Source organism: Salvelinus fontinalis, chromosome 37 (assembly GCF_029448725.1).
Source record: "Salvelinus fontinalis isolate EN_2023a chromosome 37, ASM2944872v1, whole genome shotgun sequence".
Lineage (NCBI taxonomy): Eukaryota > Metazoa > Chordata > Actinopteri > Salmoniformes > Salmonidae > Salvelinus > Salvelinus fontinalis.
In genome coordinates this window covers 32370035-32392792 of record NC_074701.1, presented here as the reverse complement: position 1 = coordinate 32392792, position 22758 = coordinate 32370035, and the positions used below count along the sequence as shown (strand labels likewise).

At 42.3% G+C, this 22758-nt stretch overlaps 1 protein-coding gene across 3 annotated transcripts; it reads right to left on the bottom strand.

The window, feature by feature from the left end:
- Positions 1-722: 722 nt before the first annotated feature.
- LOC129836538 (annexin A11-like) lies at positions 723-21997 on the bottom strand. Of its 3 annotated transcripts, none has more exons than XM_055902858.1 (15): positions 21910-21997; positions 18714-18997; positions 17911-17999; positions 17044-17388; positions 16682-16769; positions 14010-14104; positions 11522-11635; positions 11195-11285; positions 10990-11069; positions 10820-10876; positions 10521-10614; positions 10241-10336; positions 2395-2453; positions 2039-2161; positions 723-1820 (listed from the first exon to the last, which is right to left on the bottom strand). In XM_055902858.1, exons 2-15 carry the CDS (start codon positions 18985-18987, stop codon positions 1761-1763), a joined length of 1665 nt encoding a protein of 554 aa, XP_055758833.1. In that variant the 5' UTR covers positions 18988-18997; positions 21910-21997; the 3' UTR covers positions 723-1760. The 3 variants fall into 3 exon arrangements, with proteins under 3 accessions (XP_055758833.1, XP_055758835.1, XP_055758834.1); XM_055902860.1 differs by having other exon boundaries at positions 2395-2417; XM_055902859.1 differs by lacking the exon at positions 21910-21997 and adding an exon at positions 21478-21569.
- Between the last annotated feature and the right edge of the window lie 761 nt (positions 21998-22758).

Here is a 22758-nt window from a genome sequence, read left to right as displayed (position 1 = left end):
TTGTTGCCTTTACAATGAATGTACAAAACATTAAGAACATCTTTCTAATATTGACTTTAACCCCCCCAGTTTTGCCCTCACAACAGCCTCAATTCTTCAGGGCATGGACTCTACAAGATGTCGAAAGCACAGGAATGCTGGCCCATGTTGACTCCAATGTTTCCCACAGTTGTCAAGTTGGCTGGATGTCCTTTGGGTGGTGGACCGTTCTTGATAAACACGGGAAACTGTTGAGCATGAAAAACCCAGCAGTGTTTTAGTTCTTGACACAAACCGGTGCGCCTGGCACCTACTACCATATCCCGTTCAAAGGCACTTCATACTTTTGTCTTGCACATTCACCCTCTGAATGGCACACACACAATCCATGTCTCAATTGTCTCAAGGCTTAAACATCCTTCTTTAACCTGTCTCCTCCCCTTCATCTCCACTGATTGAAGTGGATTTAACAAGTGACATCAATAAGGGATCATAGCTTTCACCTGGATTCACCTGGTTAGTCTATGTCATGGAAAGAGCAGGTGTTCCTAATGTTTTGTATACTCAGTGTAAAATTAAGTAAGCCTGCTAGCTACTTACTAGCCATTGTTTGAAAATGTCAGGGGGCTGGGGTCATGACAGTAGCAGAAACAGGAAATAGTACTCTTTCTTGCCTCAAGACTAAACACAGTATGATGCAAAACAACATTAGCATGGATGGAATTACTAGGGGAAACAACAGCCGTGTTTCTCAACCTTTATTTTCAGATATAGTCATCATCAGAGCACCGTTACTGAATTGTGATGCAATGAGGTTTACGTTTGGAGTTATATTGACAGATATGCTCAAAGAAAAATACATTTCACTGTACTTGTGCACCATTAAAAACTTGAAACTTGCGCTTGTAGCAAACAGCAGAAAACACATGAGTGAGTGTAAAGGAAAGTAAACGACAGTGATAGTGTACACACACCATATAAACACAATTATAAACTGGGCGGTTCAAGCCCTGAATGCAGATTGGCTGACAGACGTGGTATATCAGACCGTATACCACGGGTACGACAAAACAGTTATTTTCACTGCTCTAATTACGTTGGTAACCAGTTTATAATAGCAATAAGACACCTCAGGGGTTTGTGGTATATGGACAATATACCAAGGGGTGTATCCAGGTACTGCTTAACAACATCCCTTAGCCGTGGTATATTGGCCATATACCACACCCACTCAGGCATTATTGCTTAAATATAAACTGACCACTTTGGTATTTTAGCTGCTAATTATTCTTATCAGAGTAACGTATTCAACATTGCTTAGCTAAATCAATTAGTACTGAATTAACTTGTACAATTAGATACGCAAAATATTGGCACAGGCTGGTTAAAATAAAATATATCTTTAAAAAATATATATATATTGATTTAAATTCCAAATCTAATCAATGTTGCACATTGTACCTTTAAGGGCATTTTGATCGACTAAGATATAACACCAATCAAAGGAAAACTTATTGAAAAATATATACTTTGTTGCTCATAGAAAATATAGAAAAGGAACAGGTTTAGGACATGATGTTCTCATATCATAACATGTGACAACAGTTGCATTGAAAGAATGGATGGCATGGCATGCAGAACTGCTGATTGTGGTGCATGCATAGACAGACAGTCAGACAGATTGGCAGAATGGCATATATTATGATAATGATTATATTATAGGCCAGTGGGTAAATGGATATAGTGTGGAGGAGATCCCGTAGAGAGCTGACATGGTCCCTCTAGTCGCTCCCTCCACACAGCTTTAACAGCAGTTTCTTATAGTCCCCTGAGGTGTCTCCCTGTCATAGACAACAACAACAACACAAACACATCAACAAACTAGTCCAGAACATCATGCTAGAATACCCAACCTGCTCTATAACAGTAGCATTGTTGGAGGTTTGTGTGTGTGTGTGTGTGTGTGTGTGTGTGTGTGTGTGTGTGTGTGTGTGTGTGTGTGTGTGTGTGTGTGTGTGTGTGTGTGTGTGTGTGTGTGGTGATGAAGAGAGATACTTACAGAGATGTCTGTGTAGAGCGACTTGCCGTAGTTCTTGACGTATTCCTGACGGATATCCAGCATGTCCACCTCAGAACGTGTCACCATGATCCGAATCAGGGTTTTGTCTTTGGTCCCGGCCCCCTGAGAACACGAACACACAGGTCAGGCTGGACCTAAGCACTTATTTGAAGAGTACAATTATCAGAAGCAATTACAGTAATAACAATGTAATTTAATTGTAACTGGGAAAGTATAAATGTAATGAACTTAAACAATGTGCACTTATCAGTCGTGAACATTTCTGTTGTACTGTGTGTATGTACAGTGTGTTGCTATCAGCCCAGACAGACAGACCGCAAGGGAGCGTGTCTTACCTTCATGGACTTGTAGAGTCTCTCTGCAAAGTAGGCAGGTGTGTTCTTAATACACTTGACTGGAACACGGAGAGAGGAGAGGGTTAGAATGCCCAGCATGTACTGATCACCTACTAAACCTTAGACCAACCCCAGCTATATGGAGGGAGGGACTGATAACATAGCCCGATTCCCAGTCTGTTAGTGCTATCATGCCAACTCCTTGTCAGTCATTGTCATGGCTAACGTTTGGGTTGACGATGAAAGCAATGGAACTGGCAAGAGCACAAACAGATCCGAGGGGAGGGAAACTCTCAAACAAACAAAACGGTTTAAAATGATAGGAAGGGATTCAACTGAAAATATTGTATATAAAGTCCTATCTGAAACCTGAACTTGAGAGTTGAAGAAAACAGAGAAAATATGACTGTAGTTTGAGCGGTGAAATACATTTTCAAACACCACATCAACATGACTTCTGTTTGGACGAACATGCGTAATGGAAGCACACAACACACCACATCATCACAAGGGTGTAAGGTTGAGATATTCTCTTGATACACAGTCAGATAACAATGTCATCCAGTCAAATGAATCTAAAAGCATGTTACTGTACCATTAACCTGAGCAATGATAGCCAAGTGGGGAAAAACACAACAACAATTACTAATTCAGGCAGCAACAGTGTGGCAACACATATTGTTAAAGCATCGTCTATAACATATTTCAACAATAACAATGAGAAAGTTATGGGTGTTAACCAATGATGTATATAAACCCTGGATTGCTGATGCTATGTATTGACCATTGAGAGGCTTTGAAGCCACTGGTCAGCCATATTGTCACTCCCCAGTAGGAGCAGTCCTCCATAGGAATTCATGGAATTCTACAGTATTTCAATTAAATGTTTCAAGGACAAAATCGCATGTATTTAAGTATTTCATTTTTGTAGTGGGGGCAGTAATGAGAGTAATCTGTAAAAAAAAGATATACTTTAATAAAACTGTTTTTATATATTTTTATGTTTAACTTACATAATATAATTTAAACATATGCATGAATCTTTTTTTAAATGTTTCTTTTGTATTTTTTAACCTTTATTTAACTAGGCAAGTCAGTTAAGAACAAATTCTTATTTACAATGACGGCCTACACCGGCCAAACCTGGACGACGTTGGGGCAATTGTACGCCGCCCTATGGGACTCCCAATCACGGCCGGATGTGATGCAGCCTGGATTCGAACCAGGTACTGCAGTGACGCCTCTTGCACTTAGATGCAGTGTCTTAAGGCAGGGGTAGGCAACTAGATTCAGCTGCGGGACGATTTTTGTCAGAGAAGATGGTCGGGGGGCCGGAACATAATTATAAGAATTTGTACACTGCAAATTTACCACAACTAAGGCCAAAAATAGATCATTTTCAAATACAATAATTTCATACCTTGATTACATTGAGACATGTATCATGGCACCGTAGAAGATGGCTGACGTGTTACGTGCTCCTAACCAAATGTGTTTTTTTGTTTAAAAAAATTGCATTATTTTAAAAATGATTCTGTACATAATGTTGCTGCTGTCGTTTCTTATGACCGAAAATAACTTCTGGACATCAGAACAGCGATTACTCACCATGAACTGGCAGAAGCTTTTTTTTGCTTTAACGAGTCTAACGAGTCCAAAGAGCCCGACGTGAAGGACATACCGCTTTCCCGGGAACAGGCCCAAATCCCCGTCATTTGCGTGAAGAGAAGACAGAGAAAAAGAGGACGGAGATCGGGCTGGCTTCTGAGAATCCGTAGGCAATCGAATAATCCCCCATTACCTTCCGTTCTACTAGCTAACATGCAATCATTGGAAAATTAAATTGACGACCTACAAGGAAGATTAAACTACCAACGGGACATTAAAAACTGTAATATCTTATGCTTCACGGAGTCGAGTCTGAACGACGACATTATCAACATACAGCTGGCTGGTTATATGCTGTACCGGCAGCAAAGAACAGCGGCGTATGGTAAGACAAGGGGTGGCAGACTATGTATATTTGTAAACAACAGCTGCTGCACGATATCTAAGGAAGTCTCGAGGTTTTGCTCGCCTGAGGTAAAGTATCGCATGATAAGCTGTAGACCACACTACCTACCTAGAGAGTCCTCATCTGTATTTTTCGTAGCTGTCAACATACTACCCCAGACCGATGCTGGCACTAAGACCACACTGAATGAGCTGTGTTCCGCCATAAGCAAACAGGAAAACGCTCATCCAGAGACGGCGCTCTTAGTGGCCCGGGACTTTAGTACAGGGAAACTTAAATCCGTTTGACCAAATTTCTATCAGCATGTTAAATGTGCAACTAGAGGGGAAAAAACTCTAGACCGCCTTTACTCCACACACAGAGATGCGTACAAAGCTCTCCCTCGCTCTCCATTTGGCAAATCTGACTATGATTCTATCCTCCTGATTCCTGCTTACAAGCAAAAATTAAAGCAGGAAGCACCAGTGACTCGGTCAATAAAATATTAATGGCATTGAGGAGTACACCACATCAGTCATTGGCTTCATCAATAAGTGCATCGATGACGTCGTCATCGATGCACAGTGACCGTACGTACATACCCCACCAGAAGCCATGGATTACAGACAACATCCGGACTGAGCTAAAGGCTAGAGATGCCGCTTTCAGGGAGCGGGACTCTAACTCGGAAGCATATAAGAAATCCCGCTACGCCCTCCGACGAACCATCAATCAGGCAAAGCATCAATACAGGACTAAGATCGAATCATACTACACCGGCTCCGACGCTCGTCGGATGTGGCAGGGCTTGCAAACCATTACAGACTACAAAGGGAAGCACAGCCGAGAGCTGCCCAGTGACACAAGCCTACTAGACAAGCTAAACTATTTCTATGCTCGCTTTGATGCAAATAACTCTGAAACATACATGAGAGCACCAGCTGTTCCGGACGACTGTGTGATCACACTCTCCACAGCCGATGTGAGTAAGACCTTTAAACAGGTCAACATTCACAAGGACGCAGGGCCAAACGGATTACCAGGATGTGAGCATACGATGACCAACTGGCAGGTGTCTTCACTGACATTTTCAACCTCTCCTTGTCCGAGTCTGTAATACCAACATGTTTTAAGCAGACCACCATAGTCCCTGTGCCCAAGAACACTAAGGTAACCTGCCTAAATGACTACTGACTCGTAGCACTCACGTCTGTAGCTATGAAATGCTTTAAAAGGCTGGTCATAGCTCACATCAACACTATTATCCCAGAAACCCTAGACCCACTCCAAGTTGCATACCGCCCCAACAGATCCACAGATGATGCAATCTCTATTGCACTCCATACTGCCCTTTCCCACCTGGACAAAAACAACACATATGTGAGAATGCTATTCATTGACTACAACTCAGCATTCAACACCATAGTGCCCTCAAAGCTCGTCACTAAGCTAAGGACCCTGGGACTAAACACCTCCCTCTGCAAATGGATCCTGGACTTCCTGACAGGCCACCCCTGGTGGTAAGGGTAGGTAACAACACATCCGCCACGCTAACCCTCAACACAGGGGCCCCTCAGGGGTGTGTGCTCAGTCCCCTCCTGCACGGCCTGGCACAACTCCAACACCATCATTAAGTTTGCCGATGACACAACAGTGGTAGGCCTGATCACCGACAACGACGAGACAGCCTATCGGGAGGAGGTCAGAGACCTGGCCGTGTGGTGCCAGGACAACAACCTCTCCCTCAATGTGATCAAGAGAAAGGGGATGATTGTGGACTACAAGAAAAGTAGAACCAAGGACGCCCCCATTCTCATCGATGGGGCTGCAGTGGAGCAGGTTGAGAGCTTCAACATCCTTGGTGTCCACATCACCAACAAACTAACATGGTCCAAGCACACCAAGACAGTCATGAAGAGGGCACAACAAAACCTATTCCCCCTCAGGAGACTGAAAAGATTTGGCATGTGTCCTCAGATCCTCAAAAGGTTCACAGCTGCACCATCGAGAGCATCCTGACTGGTTCCATCACTGCCTGATATGGCAACAGCTCAGCCTCCGACCGCAAGGCACTACAGAGGGTAGTGCGAACGGCCCAGTACATCACTGGGGCCAAGCTTCCTGCTATCCAGGACCTCTATACCAGACAGTGTTAGAGGAAGGCCCTAAAAATTGTCAAAGACTCCAGCCACCAAAGTCATAGACTGTTTTCTCTGCCACCGCACGGCAAGTGGTACCGGAGCGCCAAGTCTAGGTCCAAGAGGCTTCTAAACAGCTTCTACCCCCAAGCCATAAGACTCCTGAACATCTAATCAAATGGCCACCCAGACTATTTGCATTGCCCACCCCACCCCACTCCCCCACCTCCTCTTTTACGACCGCTGCTACTCTCTGTTATTATCTATGCATAGTCACTTTAATAACTCTACCTACATGTACATATTAACTCAATTACCTCAACTAACTGGTTCCCACGCACATTGACTCTGTACCGGTACACCTTGTATATACAGTGGGGCAAAAAAGTATTTAGTCAGCCACCAATTGTGCAAGTTCTCCCACTTAAAAAGATGAGAGAGGCCTGTAATTTTCATCATAGGTACACTTCAACTATGACAGAGAAAATGAGGGGAAAAAAATCCAGAAAATCACATTGTAGGATTTTTAATGAATTTATTTGCAAATTATGGTGGAAAATAAGTATTTGGTCACCTACAAACAAGCAAGATTTCTGGCTCTCACAGACCTGTTACTTCTTCTTTAAGAGGCTCCTCTGTCCTCCACTCGTTACCTGTGTTAATGGCACCTGTTTGAACTTGTTATCAGTATAAAAGACACCTGTCCACAACCTCAAAGTCACACTCCAAACTCCACTATGGCCAAGACCAAAGAGCTGTCAAAGGACACCAGAAACAAAATTGTAGACCTGCACCAGGCTGGGAAGGCTGAATCTGCAATAGGTAAGCAGCTTGGTTTGAAGAAATCAACTGTGGGAGCAATTATTAGGAAATGGAAGACATACAAGACCACTGACAAGACCCCGATCTGGGGCTCCACGCAAGATCTCACCCCGTGGGGTCAAAATGATCACAAGAACGGTGAGCAAAAATCCCAGAACCACACAGGGGGACCTAGTGAATGACCTGCAGAGAGCTGGGACCAAAGTAACAAAGCCTACCATCAGCAAGGGCATTGAAGATGAAACGTGGCTGGGTCTTTCAGCATGACAATGATCCCAAACACACCGCCCGGGCAACGAAGGAGTGGCTTCATAAGAAGCATTTCAAGGTCCTGGAGTGGCCTAGCCAGTCTCCAGATCTCAACCCCATAGAAAATCTTTGGAGGGAGTTGAAAGTCCGTGTTGCCCAGCAACAGCCCCAAAACATCACTGCTCTAGAGGAGATCTGCATGGAGGAATGGGCCAAAATACCAGCAACAGTGTGTGAAAACCTTTTGAAAACTTACAGAAAACGTTTGACCTCTGTCATTGCCAACAAAGGGTTTATACAAAGTATTGAGATAAACTTTCGTTATTTTCCACCATAATTTGCAAATAAATTCATTAAAATCCTACAATGTGATTTTCTGGATTTTTCCCCCTCATTTTGTCTGTCATAGTTGAAGTGTACCTATGATGAAAATTACAGGCCTCTCTCATATTTTTAAGTGGGAGAACTTGCACAATTGGTGGCTGACTAAATACCTTTTTGCCCCACTGTAGTGTCACTATTGTTATTTCCCTGCTGCTCTTTAATTACTTGTTAATTTTATTTCTTATTCTTATTTGTATTTTTTAAACTGCATTGTTGGTTAGGGGCTTGTAAGTAAGCATTTCACTGTAAGGTCTACTACACCTGTTGTATTCGGCACATGTGACTAATAAATTCTGATTTGATTTGAACATTTGATTTGACACAATCACATGTCTTTTTTCTGTGGGAAGACTTGGGAACAGATTTCCTAAATTAAACACATTTTTTGCAGAATTTCTGGTGATTTATAGTCTTTGACCAAAAACAATTTTTGGAGGCCCAAAAAAATCACTTGCCTGATTGAGTGAGAAAGTTACAGATGCACAAATATTATACCCATAAGACATGCTAACCTCTCACTATTACAATAACAGGGGAGGTTAGCATTTTTGGGGGGGTATGATATTTATGCCTCTTAACTTTCTCACTCATCATTCTTCACAATTACTTCAGGATTTTCCGTAATCAAGGTAGCATCCACATTCATGTAGAAGTGTTGAGAAACATATTCTATTCTTATTTACAATAAAAGTGACTCCAAAATGACACAATCAATGATTTACCATTAATTTCTATTGGGCACAAAATAATCTGAAACACAACCAAAACAAACAGCAAATGCATTTAAATGCATTGTAGAGTTACAAACTTAATGTAATCCTTTGCGTGCTAGGAATATGGGACTAAATACTACATTTTTCACTACTTTAATACACATTTAAGTGAATTTATCCCTATACTTTTGATTCCCTAAAATTGGGGGACTACGTAAACAAAGTGCTGTAATTTCGAAACAGTTCACCCGATATGGATGAAAATGACATCAAATTAAAGCTGACAGGAACTTCATAGTCATTGTATTATTTCAAATCCAAAGTGCTGGAGTAAAGAGCCAAAACAACAAAACATTTATCACTGTCCCAATACTTTTCAAGCTCATTGGTGTTAACACATTCAATAAATTTGGCCTCAACCCAATTGAGATGGTTTGGGATGAGTTTGACCACAGAGTGAAGGAAAAGCAGCCAACAAGTGGTCAGCATATGTGGGAACTCCTTCAAGAATGTTGGAGAAGCATTCCAGGTGAATCTGGTTGAGAGAATGCCAAGAGTGTGTAAAGCTGTCATCAAGGCAAAAATATTTTGATTTGTTTAAAACTTTTTTGGTTACTACATGATTCCATATGCGTTATTTCATATTTTTATTTATTTATGAAAAACTCAAACTTTTGACTGGTACTGTAGGTGCGTGCGTGTGTGCGTGTGTGTGTGTGTGTGTGTGTGTGTGTGTATGTGTACACATTTTACTATATCTGTGAGTGCCAGAAGTCCTCACAAGAATAGTAAACCAACAACAATTCTGAGAAGTGAGGACATTTTGCCAGTCCTCACTTGTAAAAAGACAATTTTAGGCTTCGGGGTTACGGTAAGGGTTAGGAAATTATTATTATTATTTATATTTTACCCCCTTTTTCTCGATCTTGTCTCATCGCTGGAACACCCCAATGGGCTCAGGAGGCGAAGGTCGAGTCATGCGTCCTCCGAAACATGACCCGCCAAACCGCACTTCTTAAAGACCCGCTCGCTTAACCCGGAAGCCAGCTGCACCAATGTGTCGGAGGAAACACCGTTCACCTGATGCCCGAGGTCCGCCTGTGTCCGGCACACCACAAGGAGTCGCTAGAGTGCGATGAGCCAAGTAAAGCCCCTCCCCGGCCAAACCCTCCCCTAACCCGGACGAAGCTGGGCCAATTGTGCGGTGCTCTATGGGACTCCCGATCATGGCCGGTTTTGATACAGCCTGGGATCGAACCCGGGTCTGTAGTGACGCCTCTATCACTGCGATGCAATGCCTTAGACCGCTGCCCAACTCGGGAGGTCCAAAAATATGATTTTGAATGGGAATCAATTGTTGCTCCACAAAAAGTCCTCACAGGTATAGTATAGTAAGACATAGTTGTGTGGGTGGGTGGTGCACATTGTTTTGGGTGCTACGTAGTGTTAGTGTGTGCATGTGTAGAAATGTGTAGGTGTGACACCGGATAGACCTGTATAGGCATGGCAGTGCATGTGTGTGTATTAACCAAAAGGTTTCCCCTTACCCACGGCCACCATTCCACTCTCCAGGTCTCCAGACATTTCTCTGTCGATGCTCTTCTCTAGGTCTCTGCCACACATCTGCTGGTACTCATGGAACACTACACACACGCACACACGGATAAGGTAGCGGCAAAAGTTCTAGCTACGAGTCAAGGTGAGCGGAGAGCACCAGAGGACTGATATTTCATATACATTAAATTGATATTTTATATACATTTAATTTATATTTCATAGATATTTAACTTCTGTCGTCACAGTACCATTCCTCTCCCCTGTAGTTACCTGCTCTGAGGTGGGGTTTGCTCCTAGAACACAGGATGGCGTTGAACTTGGACTCATCAGTTCCCACCTTGTTCTCCCCAGCAGCATACAGTGCCTGGACAGAGGGCACACAATACACACAGGCATCTTTCAATGAGTAGGTAGAGATTTCTAATATGTTGTGTAGAGTCCAGAGTTTTTCCTGCTCAAATCACGTGGTCATGAAAAACTCATGGCCCGACGTATGCTGAAGACATACTACAGTATGTAGATTAGACGTCACAAGGTCGTAATAGATAAGAAATGGCAATATACGGTACCTGAGCATCTTGTTTAGCTACAGAGATGTCCACCGTCTCTCTTTCATCTCGATTACCCTGAGAGCACAAACACAACACATAATGAATCATCCATCTATATGTACTGTTCCTATATGTATATGTATTTAGAATGTATACACTATTCTATATCTATGGGCCATGGGCTGTACCTGGGCCAGAGAGATGAGGAGTCTACGGAAATGTCCTGAGGTGTCCCCACTGATGGCATCTTCCAGAGACTTCTTATACTCTGAAATAACACACACAGTCCACTTCCACAATCCAATACAACCGAGGCGTGGTGTGTTTCTGAAAGGAAATATACAACTTCCTTGTTAACATTGTCTCCCTGAACAGTGTTTGAATGTAACTCACCTGTCTTGTAGACCTGGTTGAGCTCTCTGATCTCTGCATTGGAGCGAGAGGACAGGATCTCTATCAGACACGCCTCGTCTGTCCCTGCGCCCTGTCAGAACATACAGCAGAGAATGGCTGGGAGGTTATAACAGGGATATTATTATATACCAAGTATGATTTGTCTTTCTCTGTTCTTTAAGTTAGTTTAGCTAGTTAATAACACAAAAATAACACAAAACAAAACATTACTCGTTTTCATGCACACACACGCACGCACGCACACACACACACACATATGTTAAGAAGAGGGAATATGTCAGTGATTATAAAAACCCTTTCACAAACCTTAATGGCTTCCTTCAGTTCGTATGCATCAAGCTGGGATGGAGTCTTCAACATGGCCAGCACCAGCTTCTCAAAGTTCCCTGACAGCTCGGACTTAAGATCCTTAACCAGATCCTGGGAAGGTAAGGGGATACAAGCTTGGTATAATTCAATGCTATCAAAGCAGTCTTTGAGTTGGGCTGGTGCTCAGCAATTCAGCGAACAAGCACCTTGAATTTTCTGTCTTGAATACAGACACCGTAATTTTCTGTACTGCTTGAGGACTGGCACCTCTTTTAGAATATTGGCAGTAAGTCTATATAGTATAGTGCAGGGTTCTCCAACCCTGTTCCTGTAGAGGTACCGTTCTGTAGGTTTTTACTCCAACCCTGTTCCTGTAGAACTACCGTTCTGTAGGTTTAACCTCCAACCCTGTTCCTGTAGAACTACCGTTCTGTAGGTTTAACCTCCAACCCTGTTCATGGAGAGCTACCGTTCTGCAGGTTTAACCTACAACCCTGTTCCTGGAGAGCTACCGTTCTGTAGGTTTAATCTCCAACCCTGTTCCTGTAGAACTACCGTTCTGTAGGTTTAACCTCCAACCCTGTTCCTGTGGAACTACCGTTCTGTAGGTTTAACCTCCAACCCTGTTCCTGTAGAACTACCGTTCTGCAGGTTTAACCTACAACCCTGTTCCTGGAGAGCTACCGTTCTGTAGGTTTAACCTCCAACCCTGTTCCTGGAGAGCTACCGTTCTGCAGGTTTAACCTCCAACCCTGTTCCTGGAGAGCTACCGTTCTGCAGGTTTAACCTCCAACCCTGTTCCTGGAGAGCTGACGTTCTGTAGGTTTAACCTCCAACTCTAATCTAGCACAACTGATAATAATAACTAGCTGCTTGATAAGCTGAAGGGTGGCTCTCTAGGAACAGGGTTGGAGTGAAAACCACCAGGAGGCTGGGTCTCTAGGAACAGGGTTGGAGTTACAATTTCCAGGAGGGTGGCTGTCCATGAACAGGGTTAGAGAGGTCAAATGAATAGAGGTACTTATTTCAGTCCACTTCAAGTGCTGATGGCATCTGTGTTCAACTGCTGTGCCATCTGTGTTCAACTGCTGTGCCATCTGTGTTCAACTGCTGTGCCATGTGTGTTCAACTGCTGTGCCATGTGTGTTCAACTGCTGTGCAATCTGTGTCAACTGCTGTGCCATCTGTGTCAACTGATGTGCCATCTGTGTCAACTGATGTGCCATCTGTGTTCAACTGCTGTGCCATGTGTGTTCAACTGCTGTGCCATCTGTGTTCAACTGCTGTGCCATCTGTGTTCAACTGCTGTGCAATCTGTGTCAACTGCTGTGCCATGTGTGTTCAACTGCTGTGCCATCTGTGTCAACTGATGTGCCATCTGTGTTCAACTGCTGTGCCATGTGTGTTCAACTGCTGTGCCATGTGTGTTCAACTGCTGTGCCATGTGTGTTCAACTGCTGTGCCATCTGTGGTCAACTGCTGTGCCATCTGTGGTCAACTGCTGTGCCATCTGTGTTCAACTGCTGTGCCATCTGTGTCAACTGCTGTGCCATCTGTGTCAACTGCTGTGCCATCTGTGTCAACTGCTGTGCCAGCTGTGTTCAACTGCTGTGCAATCTGTGTCAACTGCTGTGCCATCTGTGTTCAACTGCTGTGCCATCTGTGTTCAACTGCTGTGCAATCTGTGTCAACTGCTGTGCCATGTGTGTTCAACTGCTGTGCCATCTGTGTTCAACTGCTGTGCCATCTGTGTCAACTGCTGTGCCATGCGTGTTCAACTGCTGTGCCATGCGTGTTCAACTGCTGTGCCATGCGTGTTCAACTGCTGTGCCATGCGTGTTCAACTGCTGTGCCATGCGTGTTCAACTGCTGTGCCATGCGTGTTCAACTGCTGTGCCATGCGTGTTCTGGGTATGGCTGTAGCTAATAAAGAATCAGATCCCTCAGCGAGTCGTTTACTGGCAGAACCAACAGCTGCTGTTTAGATATCAGTGGCACACACTAGAGAATACACTTTCTCACTTCAGGACTCTCACTTCAGGATAACATATTCAGACCATTTTATGATGCTGTAACACTTATTTCATTGTTCCCTAAAAACTGAATTAGATAAATAAGGTATCAAGTGTTTAAATGGGAGTGAGAGTCGTGCCTATTCCTTTCAGAAGAAATTATAAGAAACAATGTATGGTCATAATTTTTACATTTACATTTAAGTCATTTAGCAGACGCTCTTATCCAGAGCGACTTACAAATTGGAAAGTTCATACATATTCATCCTGGTCCCCCCATGGGAATTGAACCCTGGTCCCCCGTGGGAATTGAACCCACAACCCTGGCGTTGCAAGCGCCATGCTCTACCAACTGAGCCACACGGGATAATCACTGTATTGTCTTTCTATAATAAGAAATAAGCTATAAGAAAATGTATATTGTACTTACATAGTATAATATAGTATAATGTCAATATGACTGTATTAGCTACCTTTCCGTAGGAGGTTTTGAAGGCCATGAGCATGGGAACACGCTGTCTGTTGGAGCGACTTCCTAACAGCTCTATGATGGCCTGTTCATCAGTACCTGTAGGACAAGTCCACTGTCAGAACACATATTCAAACAGCCCATCCATTTCCCGTGGTGGATTTAGAACATCATTTTTTAGTAGTGTAGCTGAGCAAACAACATTACCAGGTCCTTATACATAATTAAGTCATTCAAAGATCGATGATCATTAATAGAAGACAACATAACTGCTAGTGTTGATTATACCTGTGCTAACTGTTCAAATCTACACTGTGTATTGTATATGGGACTGGCAAGGGGTTGTTTCAGGACAGGGCCTATTCTAACAGCTGGCCATTACGCATGCAATTTTTGTTTCTGGTTCCAATATTAGACTGGGTCTAACTCACTCACTAGACCCCTATATAAGGGGCTAGGGGTTGTTTCTGAATGGGGTCTAACTGGCCGTGTCAGAATACCCATACTTGCGTCCTAAATAGTAGGCTGTTTGAGTATGCAAAATAAATTGTTTTATAGTATGTATTTAAAAAATTCGAGTATACTTTAAATGCCCAGATTTCATAGTAATTTCTGCTTTGACAACAGTTGATAATCAGATATGGGGATGTGCTCCCGAAATCAACCAATAATGCGAAACAACGCAATCGCGCATTGATCATTCTCACTATGAGAAAATAGAACGTTTTATAGTAAGTTCATTTTTGAAAATCGAGTATGGTTTAAATGTATTTATTTTACTTAACCTTTATTTAACTAGGCAAATCAGTTAAGAACAAATTATTATTTACAATGACGGCATACACTGATGAGCCAAGTAAATCCCCCCGGCAAAACCCTCTCCTAACGCAGACAATGCTGGGCCAATTGTGCGCCGCCCTATGGGACTCCCGATCATGGCCGGTTGTGATACAGCCCGGGATCTAAGCCGGGTCTGTAGTGACGGCTCTAGCACTGCGATGCAGTGCCTTAGACAGCTGCGCCACTCAGGATCCCTAAATGCCAGGATGGTATACTAATTTCGGAGCTTCATCAAGTAAAATTCAATGCACACTATTCCACAATGCATTGGAAGATCTGGGCTGCGTGTGATAGGCCCTAGTTCTCTACAAGTGGCCAAACAACTAACTAGGCTACTTAAAACCCGTTCCTGCAGTGGAATGACCAAATCACCCTTCTGTGATGTACAGTTTATAGTGTAACATTGGGATGCAAACTCAAAATGTAATACATCTCTATGTCTGACATGGAAAGTGAAAGGGATACCTAGTCAGTTGTACAACTGAATGCATTCAACTGAAATGTGTCTTCCGGGCCCATAACCACGTGTGTGAGGTGTAAACTTTTGTTTCAAAGTAGATTTGTTTAAGACTACCAAGAAACACTGAGTGACGCTGATTTAGACCATTGCATTAAAAGGTTAATTGGGAAGATTCCGAATAGCGAAGCTTCTGAGGTTTTGTTCAAATGTAAGCTATGTAGTTTTTGTTCTTCTTAAAATGATCACAAGTATTGCATCGTAGGCTACATCTATGAAAACAGAAGTATTTTTTAATTGGATTTCTGTTTTCTCATTGGAAAGTGTATTTTGTTCTCTTGGTTTTTGTCAGAGCTTTTAAACTAAATACTAAACCATCTTTTGATTTCTGAATGTGTCGACAACGGGTATCGGGATGTGGCTGCATTATTGATGTCATGTTAATCAGGCCTTTTGATTTGAGCATATGTTTTAGTTTTGTAGGCTAGGCTACCTATTTATTATTTAATTGATGGATCAAGCCTTAGCAGTCATTCTGATCTCCTTCCCTATGATCAGTGCTTTTGTTTGTTATGTTGCTGTCCAGCGGTTCTGAATTTGCGATGCGCTTGACTGTCCACGTTTCCTGTGCAATAGTCTATTGATTAGAACATTTGACAAGTTTTGGTGTGTACTAGGCTATTTGATGCCATTTATATATGTTACAGCACTTTGGTTTTACTAATAGATCACTTTTTCCTGTTTCTCCAGTTTTGCATTTTGCCTCCAGCAACTTCACAAATCAGTTTTGGGTATGTGGTAGATTCTGCCTATTAACTAATAAATATGTTGAAATGAAACCAAATGATCTGTTTCTGTCTTTAGTCCTTTTTAAATAGCATAGATTGGCTATATGGGCTACAGTAGAGAGTGAATGTGATAGTCTGACTATAACCAGCCTGAGTAGACCTATAACTCCATTAGGTAGAATGTGATAGTCTGACTATAACCAGCCTGAGTAGGCCTATAACTCCATTAGGTAGAATGTGATAATCTGCCTATAACCAGCCTGAGTAGGCCTAAAACTCAATTCATATTATATTCAGAGTTTAGATAAATTAATTGAATTGGAAATTGGCTGGTTAATATGAGACATGTCCGTTGAATTTGGAAAATGCACCTGCACTCAGCCCTGCCCCACCTACTCAAGCCAGTCAGGAGTACATAGTGTGCACTTTAAGTATGTAGTACACTAGTATGGGTATTCGGACACAGTCTCTCACTCGCTAGACCCCTATATAAGGGTATGGGGTTGTTTCTGAAGAGGGTCTAACTCACTCACTAGACCACTATAGTGTATAAGGGGCTGTTTCTTGACTGGGCCTATGTAACCAACTCACCAAAGCCCTTCATGGCTTTCCTCAGAACCTCCACATCTCTCAGTGGGTCTGCTCCTGGATAATCCTTGATGCTTCCCCGGAATCCTCTCTGGAAGAACAGGGAAGAAGAGGGCATTTTCCAGATTGCTTTACCCTTTCAGTGTTAGCTGCCAGTAAAACTCCTGTCAAATCTGTAATCATTGACATCTCAAGAAGAAACAGAAAACTATAGAAACACTATCAGCATTGTTGCAGAACACTCAGATATCCAAGTTGAAACCCATGGATGAAGTATGGACACTTAACAGGATGTAAACCTGTCCTAAATAGTCTTTTGAAGTACTATTGTCACAATAGGGTTAAATCTTCCCAGTGTCTCTTACGTTGATGGCAGGAGCGACGGGCATGGCTCCACCTCCATATCCTGGCATGGACGGGTTGGGCGACGGGGCACGAGGGTACCCTGGCATGGGCTGGTTAGGCGCTGGTCCTCCCCCGTAACCAGGCATGGAGGGGTTGGGTGAGGGTGCCTGTGGGTAGCCAGGCATGGGCTGGCCTGGGTAGCCCATGCCTGGGCCTTGAGTCTGGGGCATCTGCCCACCTGGCTGTGGGTACAGGCCATGGGGCTGTTGGTTAGGGGGCTGGGGGGAATGTTGGGGGTACCCACCAGAGGTGAACATGGCAGGGTTGGGGTTAAAGCCCCCCATGGATGATGAGATCTGGTTGGCCTGTGATTGGAAGAAAAATGGGCATCCAATAAAAATATGCACAGACAGTACGCCGATTGGTTTAAACTATTATGCACGCTAAGCTGTTTTGCAGATGATCAATCATGTATTATAGGTAATACAGCATCTGCTGTTGTGTTTTGATGACAAAGAAAATAAAAGACAATGCAACATAAAGAAATTATACAAAACATGTCGTTTTGAAGGATTACAACAGTGAAAGAGGAGGTTGCAGAAAATTATAACATTTTTGAAGCAGTATCTTAGCTAATTACGAGCCATATTATTTTCATCATGCAAGAGAGATTTTGAAGAAAGGTTAACAAGAAAGCTGCAACATAGATTATTTTTTATAAAAGTCTTACCAGTCAATAATTGGGTTGTGATTTCCAATATTGGCCATGCAATTCATGCTAACTGAAATATTTAACGCAATGATCTGAAGGGGGATGAAGTACAGGCATGTTGAGAATATTCTCTGTGTGATTTGGGGTGATGGATGTATTTTCATGCCATACTTACCATGCCTGGAAGATTGCCTGCGTTGAATCCAGGGTTGGACAGATTATCAACACCTATGGTGGGGAAACCAGCACCACCTCCCCAACTACCTGCAACAGGTGACATAGATGGGTGTATATGTCACTAAACAGTTTATGGCAAATCACTGACAAACTGATATAGGATTATTATTATAATAGTATGTATGTAGTATGTACTGCTTTTGCTATTATGTTGTGGCTGTATATGCTTTTAAACAATCAATCGATCAATTGTTACCAAAAAAGTGCTTTTTTCAAAACAACATAGAAAGTGCTAAGATTTCATAGTAAGGTTTCAATAAATGTCTGGTGATTGTGCTAGGCCAGAGAGGTAAATACATTGACTTTGGAGTGAGACACCAGGACTGGCAATGAACTGTTCACACTTGCCAATATATGTGACTAACCTCGGCTTCTAGTCAGCAGATATGTAATGATTCTCAGGGCACACAGAATGGGAGGACTGTGTCAGACACTAGTTGGTCTGTGAGTGTTGTCTCTCAGCACAGCAGAGGTTGTTTACAAAACACAACGCATGCACCACAACTTTACATCTAAACCTCATGATGATCTCTGGCCCTGAGATACAGGATGACAGAAACACTCAGTCTCTGAGTCTGTCCAGCAGTACCCTATCCTCTTTTCTTGACCATGTCGTTATGTTTCTGTCTGTCTGTGTCTCCCTTAGATTACATTACATTTGATATACCTTGTACCTGTAAGAAATACTGGACGTGTCTGCATATTTTAGGCCAATCATGATCTGTTGAGCTGAGGCCTTACCTGCCGGGGGCATGGCTGGGTACCCTCCAGCTCCAGGCTGTGGAGGATAGCCACCAGCCTGAGGGGGGTAACCTCCAGCCTGAGAGGGGTAACCCCCTGCTTGAGGGGGATAGCCGCCTGCCTGAGGTGGGTAGCCTCCGGCTTGGGGTGGGTAGCCTCCGGCTTGGGGTGGGTAGCCTCCGGCTTGGGGTGGATAGCCTCCGGCTTGGGGTGGGTAGCCACCGGCTTGGGGTGGGTAGCCACCGGCTTGAGGAGGGTATCCTGGATAGCTCATGGTTTATGGTCTGAAATAAAGAAAAATATCCAAATATAAGGCCTGTTTAATGTGTAAATGCATTTTATAAAGCCAGGAGTTTTTCTGTTCCTGGTTAGGTCATGATGACAGGAACACCTCCTGCCTTACAGATACACAATATGGCAGTTGGACACACAGTTAGTGCCACACATCTGTTTGTTGTAAAAACAAAGTTTTAGGACTCAAATTGTGGCGTGAACACACAGGTTGGTGTTGTGGTGTCCATAGCAACTACAGAGCTAGAAACACGCCCATATACACAGTGGGCCCCTCCACCCTCAATGAAGTTAAACTGTGGAGGAGAAATAAGGCTGAATTCCTCAGGATGACCCAAGGTTTAAGGAATCTGGGTTCCCTAAGCTGATGGCTTAATTGTTAACATGGACAATTTATGGGTTGGGTCATACTGTGTGAAATGGAACTACGATGTTCATGAAATTGAGTATTTTCCTGAAATCTAGCACAAGGAAATGCCATCTGGAAGAAGACATACATACAGTGTGTATCTTGAATAGTAATTGAGAAATAATTAATTAAAATGGGAGAATATCTATTTAAAGCCTTACTGTACACTGAAATACTACATTTCAAATGACCCAACCTTGACTCTCCTTTGCTTTTGTTACTTTTGGTGTTGGCAGTACAACTGCTTGTTATTTGACAGTGATTATGCTGCTGAGTGTGAAAAACCCATACTCCCATTTCATATGCCAACTTGTTCAATCCATGGCTCCATGTACACAATCCCTTCTCATAATTTGCATTTTAAGGACAGGGGAAAGAATGACAGACTGCTGCTGTATTTGAATAGGAACACAGTTCTACATCAGTGGCCTGTTCAGAAGGATGTAAGGTTAGGCTAGAAAATGTTCAGATAGATATGTATAGTGTAGAACAGATATGATTCTCTCTCAGATTGAATAGGGAACATGTGAGCAATATGAATTATGTTTCAGACCATTTTATATCACCGACTACACCTCAGCAAAAGTTCACTTTTAGATGATACAGTATAATATTTATGATGTAAAGACTTACTACACTGTTATTACACCGTAATCCCCTATTTAATGTACTGTGCATGCGTATAAGACTACAGTTTAAAGGCGTCCATCCATAGATTCGGTTTACTCCTTGCAGATCTCGACTAGACGAAGTGCATATCTGTTTTCGCATATTACCTTAAAATACCTTAGCTTGTAAAACGAGAAACAAGCAGCAATATTACTGTTTGTCCTTCTTGAGACGCTGTAGCCAGTAGACGTAAAAACGAGGTCTTAGTTACGCAATATTACATCTTAGACGTTTGGTGCAGTATTTCTCAAGTGGAAAACTGGAAAAATAGTCGTCTGTCGTTCAATGACAAACACTTGAAGAATCCCTACTGTTGCCCAATAACTACAACCAGTTAGCAAGTCGGAAATGTTTGAGTTTTCTAGTTCCGGCTACCACGTGAACGCGGCAGTAGACAAGCCTAAAAAATGTGTGTGCGCGAACGTCACAAATTTCGAAATAATACATCGTACTGTTTTGACGGGAAAGCCAAAGTCCAAACAGGAGTCAACCACGCTGTCGAAAAGAGTAAGACGTATGAATGATTCTCATCTAACCCATGTACAAAATACTAATTTCAACACAATGTATTTCCCCTTCTATCATTGTCCTGAGGCTTACAGATTTCAACTAACGTTAAGCAAGTGTAATACTGGAGTGAAATTGTGACTGACGAAATCTCATCTACACAAAAACAGCATTTGACTAAGACCCCTGCTCGGCCTACTCACTAAAGCCGATAAAGGCTATTACTGTATAATAACCAAACCTAAAATCAGTGGCAAATAGAGGCTAACTGAAGAACTAGGCTACCAACTGACACAATCGCTTTGATAGATTACAATGAAATGTGACACCTTTTCTATTGATAAAATGTGAGGAACGGTACACATTTATAAAGGACTGTATAAATGTAAGTAGCCATTTGGGTTCCTTGTGTACACCAACCATGTTTGCTGGGGGGGGATGGGAGTGTTCAATACAATACACATGATGGGTGTTGGCTGTTGAGGCCTTCAACTCATACAAAAATAGATGGTTTGAAAATAACTTCCGAGTGACTCAAATGTGTATAGGCAGGCCTATCCAAAAGTTCAAACAACTCTTTTGCTGTATGTAGTAGACCCCAAAGAAAAATAAGTCTTATTTCCATCCACATGATTGGCCTATTACACAATATTTGAAGAAATAAATAATTCTAGGCAGTTAAACATTCTTATTCTAAATGTCATTTTCAACATTGAATTAATGAGAGAATAGCCATAGGGCGACGCTTATACTAACGTTTTAGGAATAGCCTTACACTGACTGCCTCTACACCAAATGACAGCACAGCAACTGTCAAAATGGACAGAAGCAAAATATTGTGCATCAGTCAACATCGAACCAAGGTAAAAAATGTAAATATATCAGTACCTTTTTGGTCGACTTTCAGGCGCCGGCTAAACGTTAAATTTGGTATTTACTAGTTGTAATTTTGCGTTGTAAAGGTTTTCTGCACTAGGCCTACTAATCGGAAGAAGACAAGCCAATTTACCGAAGCTCTGGAAGACCGCCTTTCGCGTTGTCAGGCAAATTACGCAAACATAGTTTCAAATAGGTCTATAACGATAGGCCTAACCGCTTAGCCTACTTTTATCATGTTCTCTGTGAGACATTTTGTTATTGCGTATCATATCCTTCGAGGAAGAAGGCTCGCTAGTAAATTATATATTTCTGAAGAAAGCGACGTGTCAATAACACATCTACAAGAAACTCAGTTGCGCGCTATCGCTATTGGAAATATTTGATCTACAAGGCTAGGTCACATTTGATTTAACCGAAAATTGCATTTCGTTTGCCACTTACTTTTGGTTCGCTAGACGCCTTGTTCTGGCTGCGCTCTTTTTCAAGCTACAGCCCCTGTATGTATATAAGGACGGTGGGTGGGACTCATATTTTCCATTGAGAAACACCCATGGGCACACGCCATAAAGTAATTGACACACCACACTCGAGCACTATTGAGTGGACCAACGTATGACAGTGACATGTTAGGCGACTCATCGAGTTATGTAAAAAGTGACAAACGATGACAGAATTCACCTAGTCATAGAGAATATGGTGCAATCGATTGAGCATAGCCTATGGTTATCTATGCTAGCACAAAGATACACTTTTAGGCTTACGTTTTTTTTCTATTCAACTGGAAACTGTTCATTTGTCTTCAATAATTGCTGTTGATTTTTGTTCACAGGATGTACTTTTAGACTTTACCCGGCCTACTAATAACAGTGGTGGAAAATGTACCCAATTGTCATACTTGAATTAAAGGACAGATACCATAATAGAAAGTTACTCAAGTAAATGTTAACGTCACCCAGTAAAATAGTACTTGAGTAAAAGTCGAAAAGTATCTGGTTTTAAATATACTTAACGATGTATCAAAAGTACACGAAATTGCTAAAATATACTTAAGTATCAAAAATAGAAGTAAACGTATAAATCATTTCAAATTCCTTATATTAATTAAGCAAAGCAAACGGCACCATTTTCTTGTTTTTAAAATGTACGGATAGCCAGAGGCACACTCCAACACTAGACATTATTTACAAAAGATGCATTTATGTTTAGTGAGACCATAAGGCAGAAGCGATGACCACGTGTTTTCCTGAAAAGTGCATGAATTTCACAATTTTCATGTTTTGCTAAGCATTG

What these genes read in the sequence shown, in the direction of transcription:
- LOC129836538 (XM_055902858.1), bottom strand. Translation starts at nt 18,987, where the DNA reads ATGAGCTATCCAGGATACCCTCCTCAAGCCGGTGGCTACCCACCCCAA. An exon ending in TCAAAACCTCCTACGGAAAG is followed by an intron (nt 11,636 to 14,009) that starts GTAGCTAATACA and finishes TTACCTTCCCAG; the next exon opens with GATCTGGTTAAGGATCTTAA. An exon ending in GACTCTACAAGTCCATGAAG is followed by an intron (nt 2,162 to 2,394) that starts GTAAGACACGCT and finishes TCGTGTTCTCAG; the next exon opens with GGGGCCGGGACCAAAGACAA.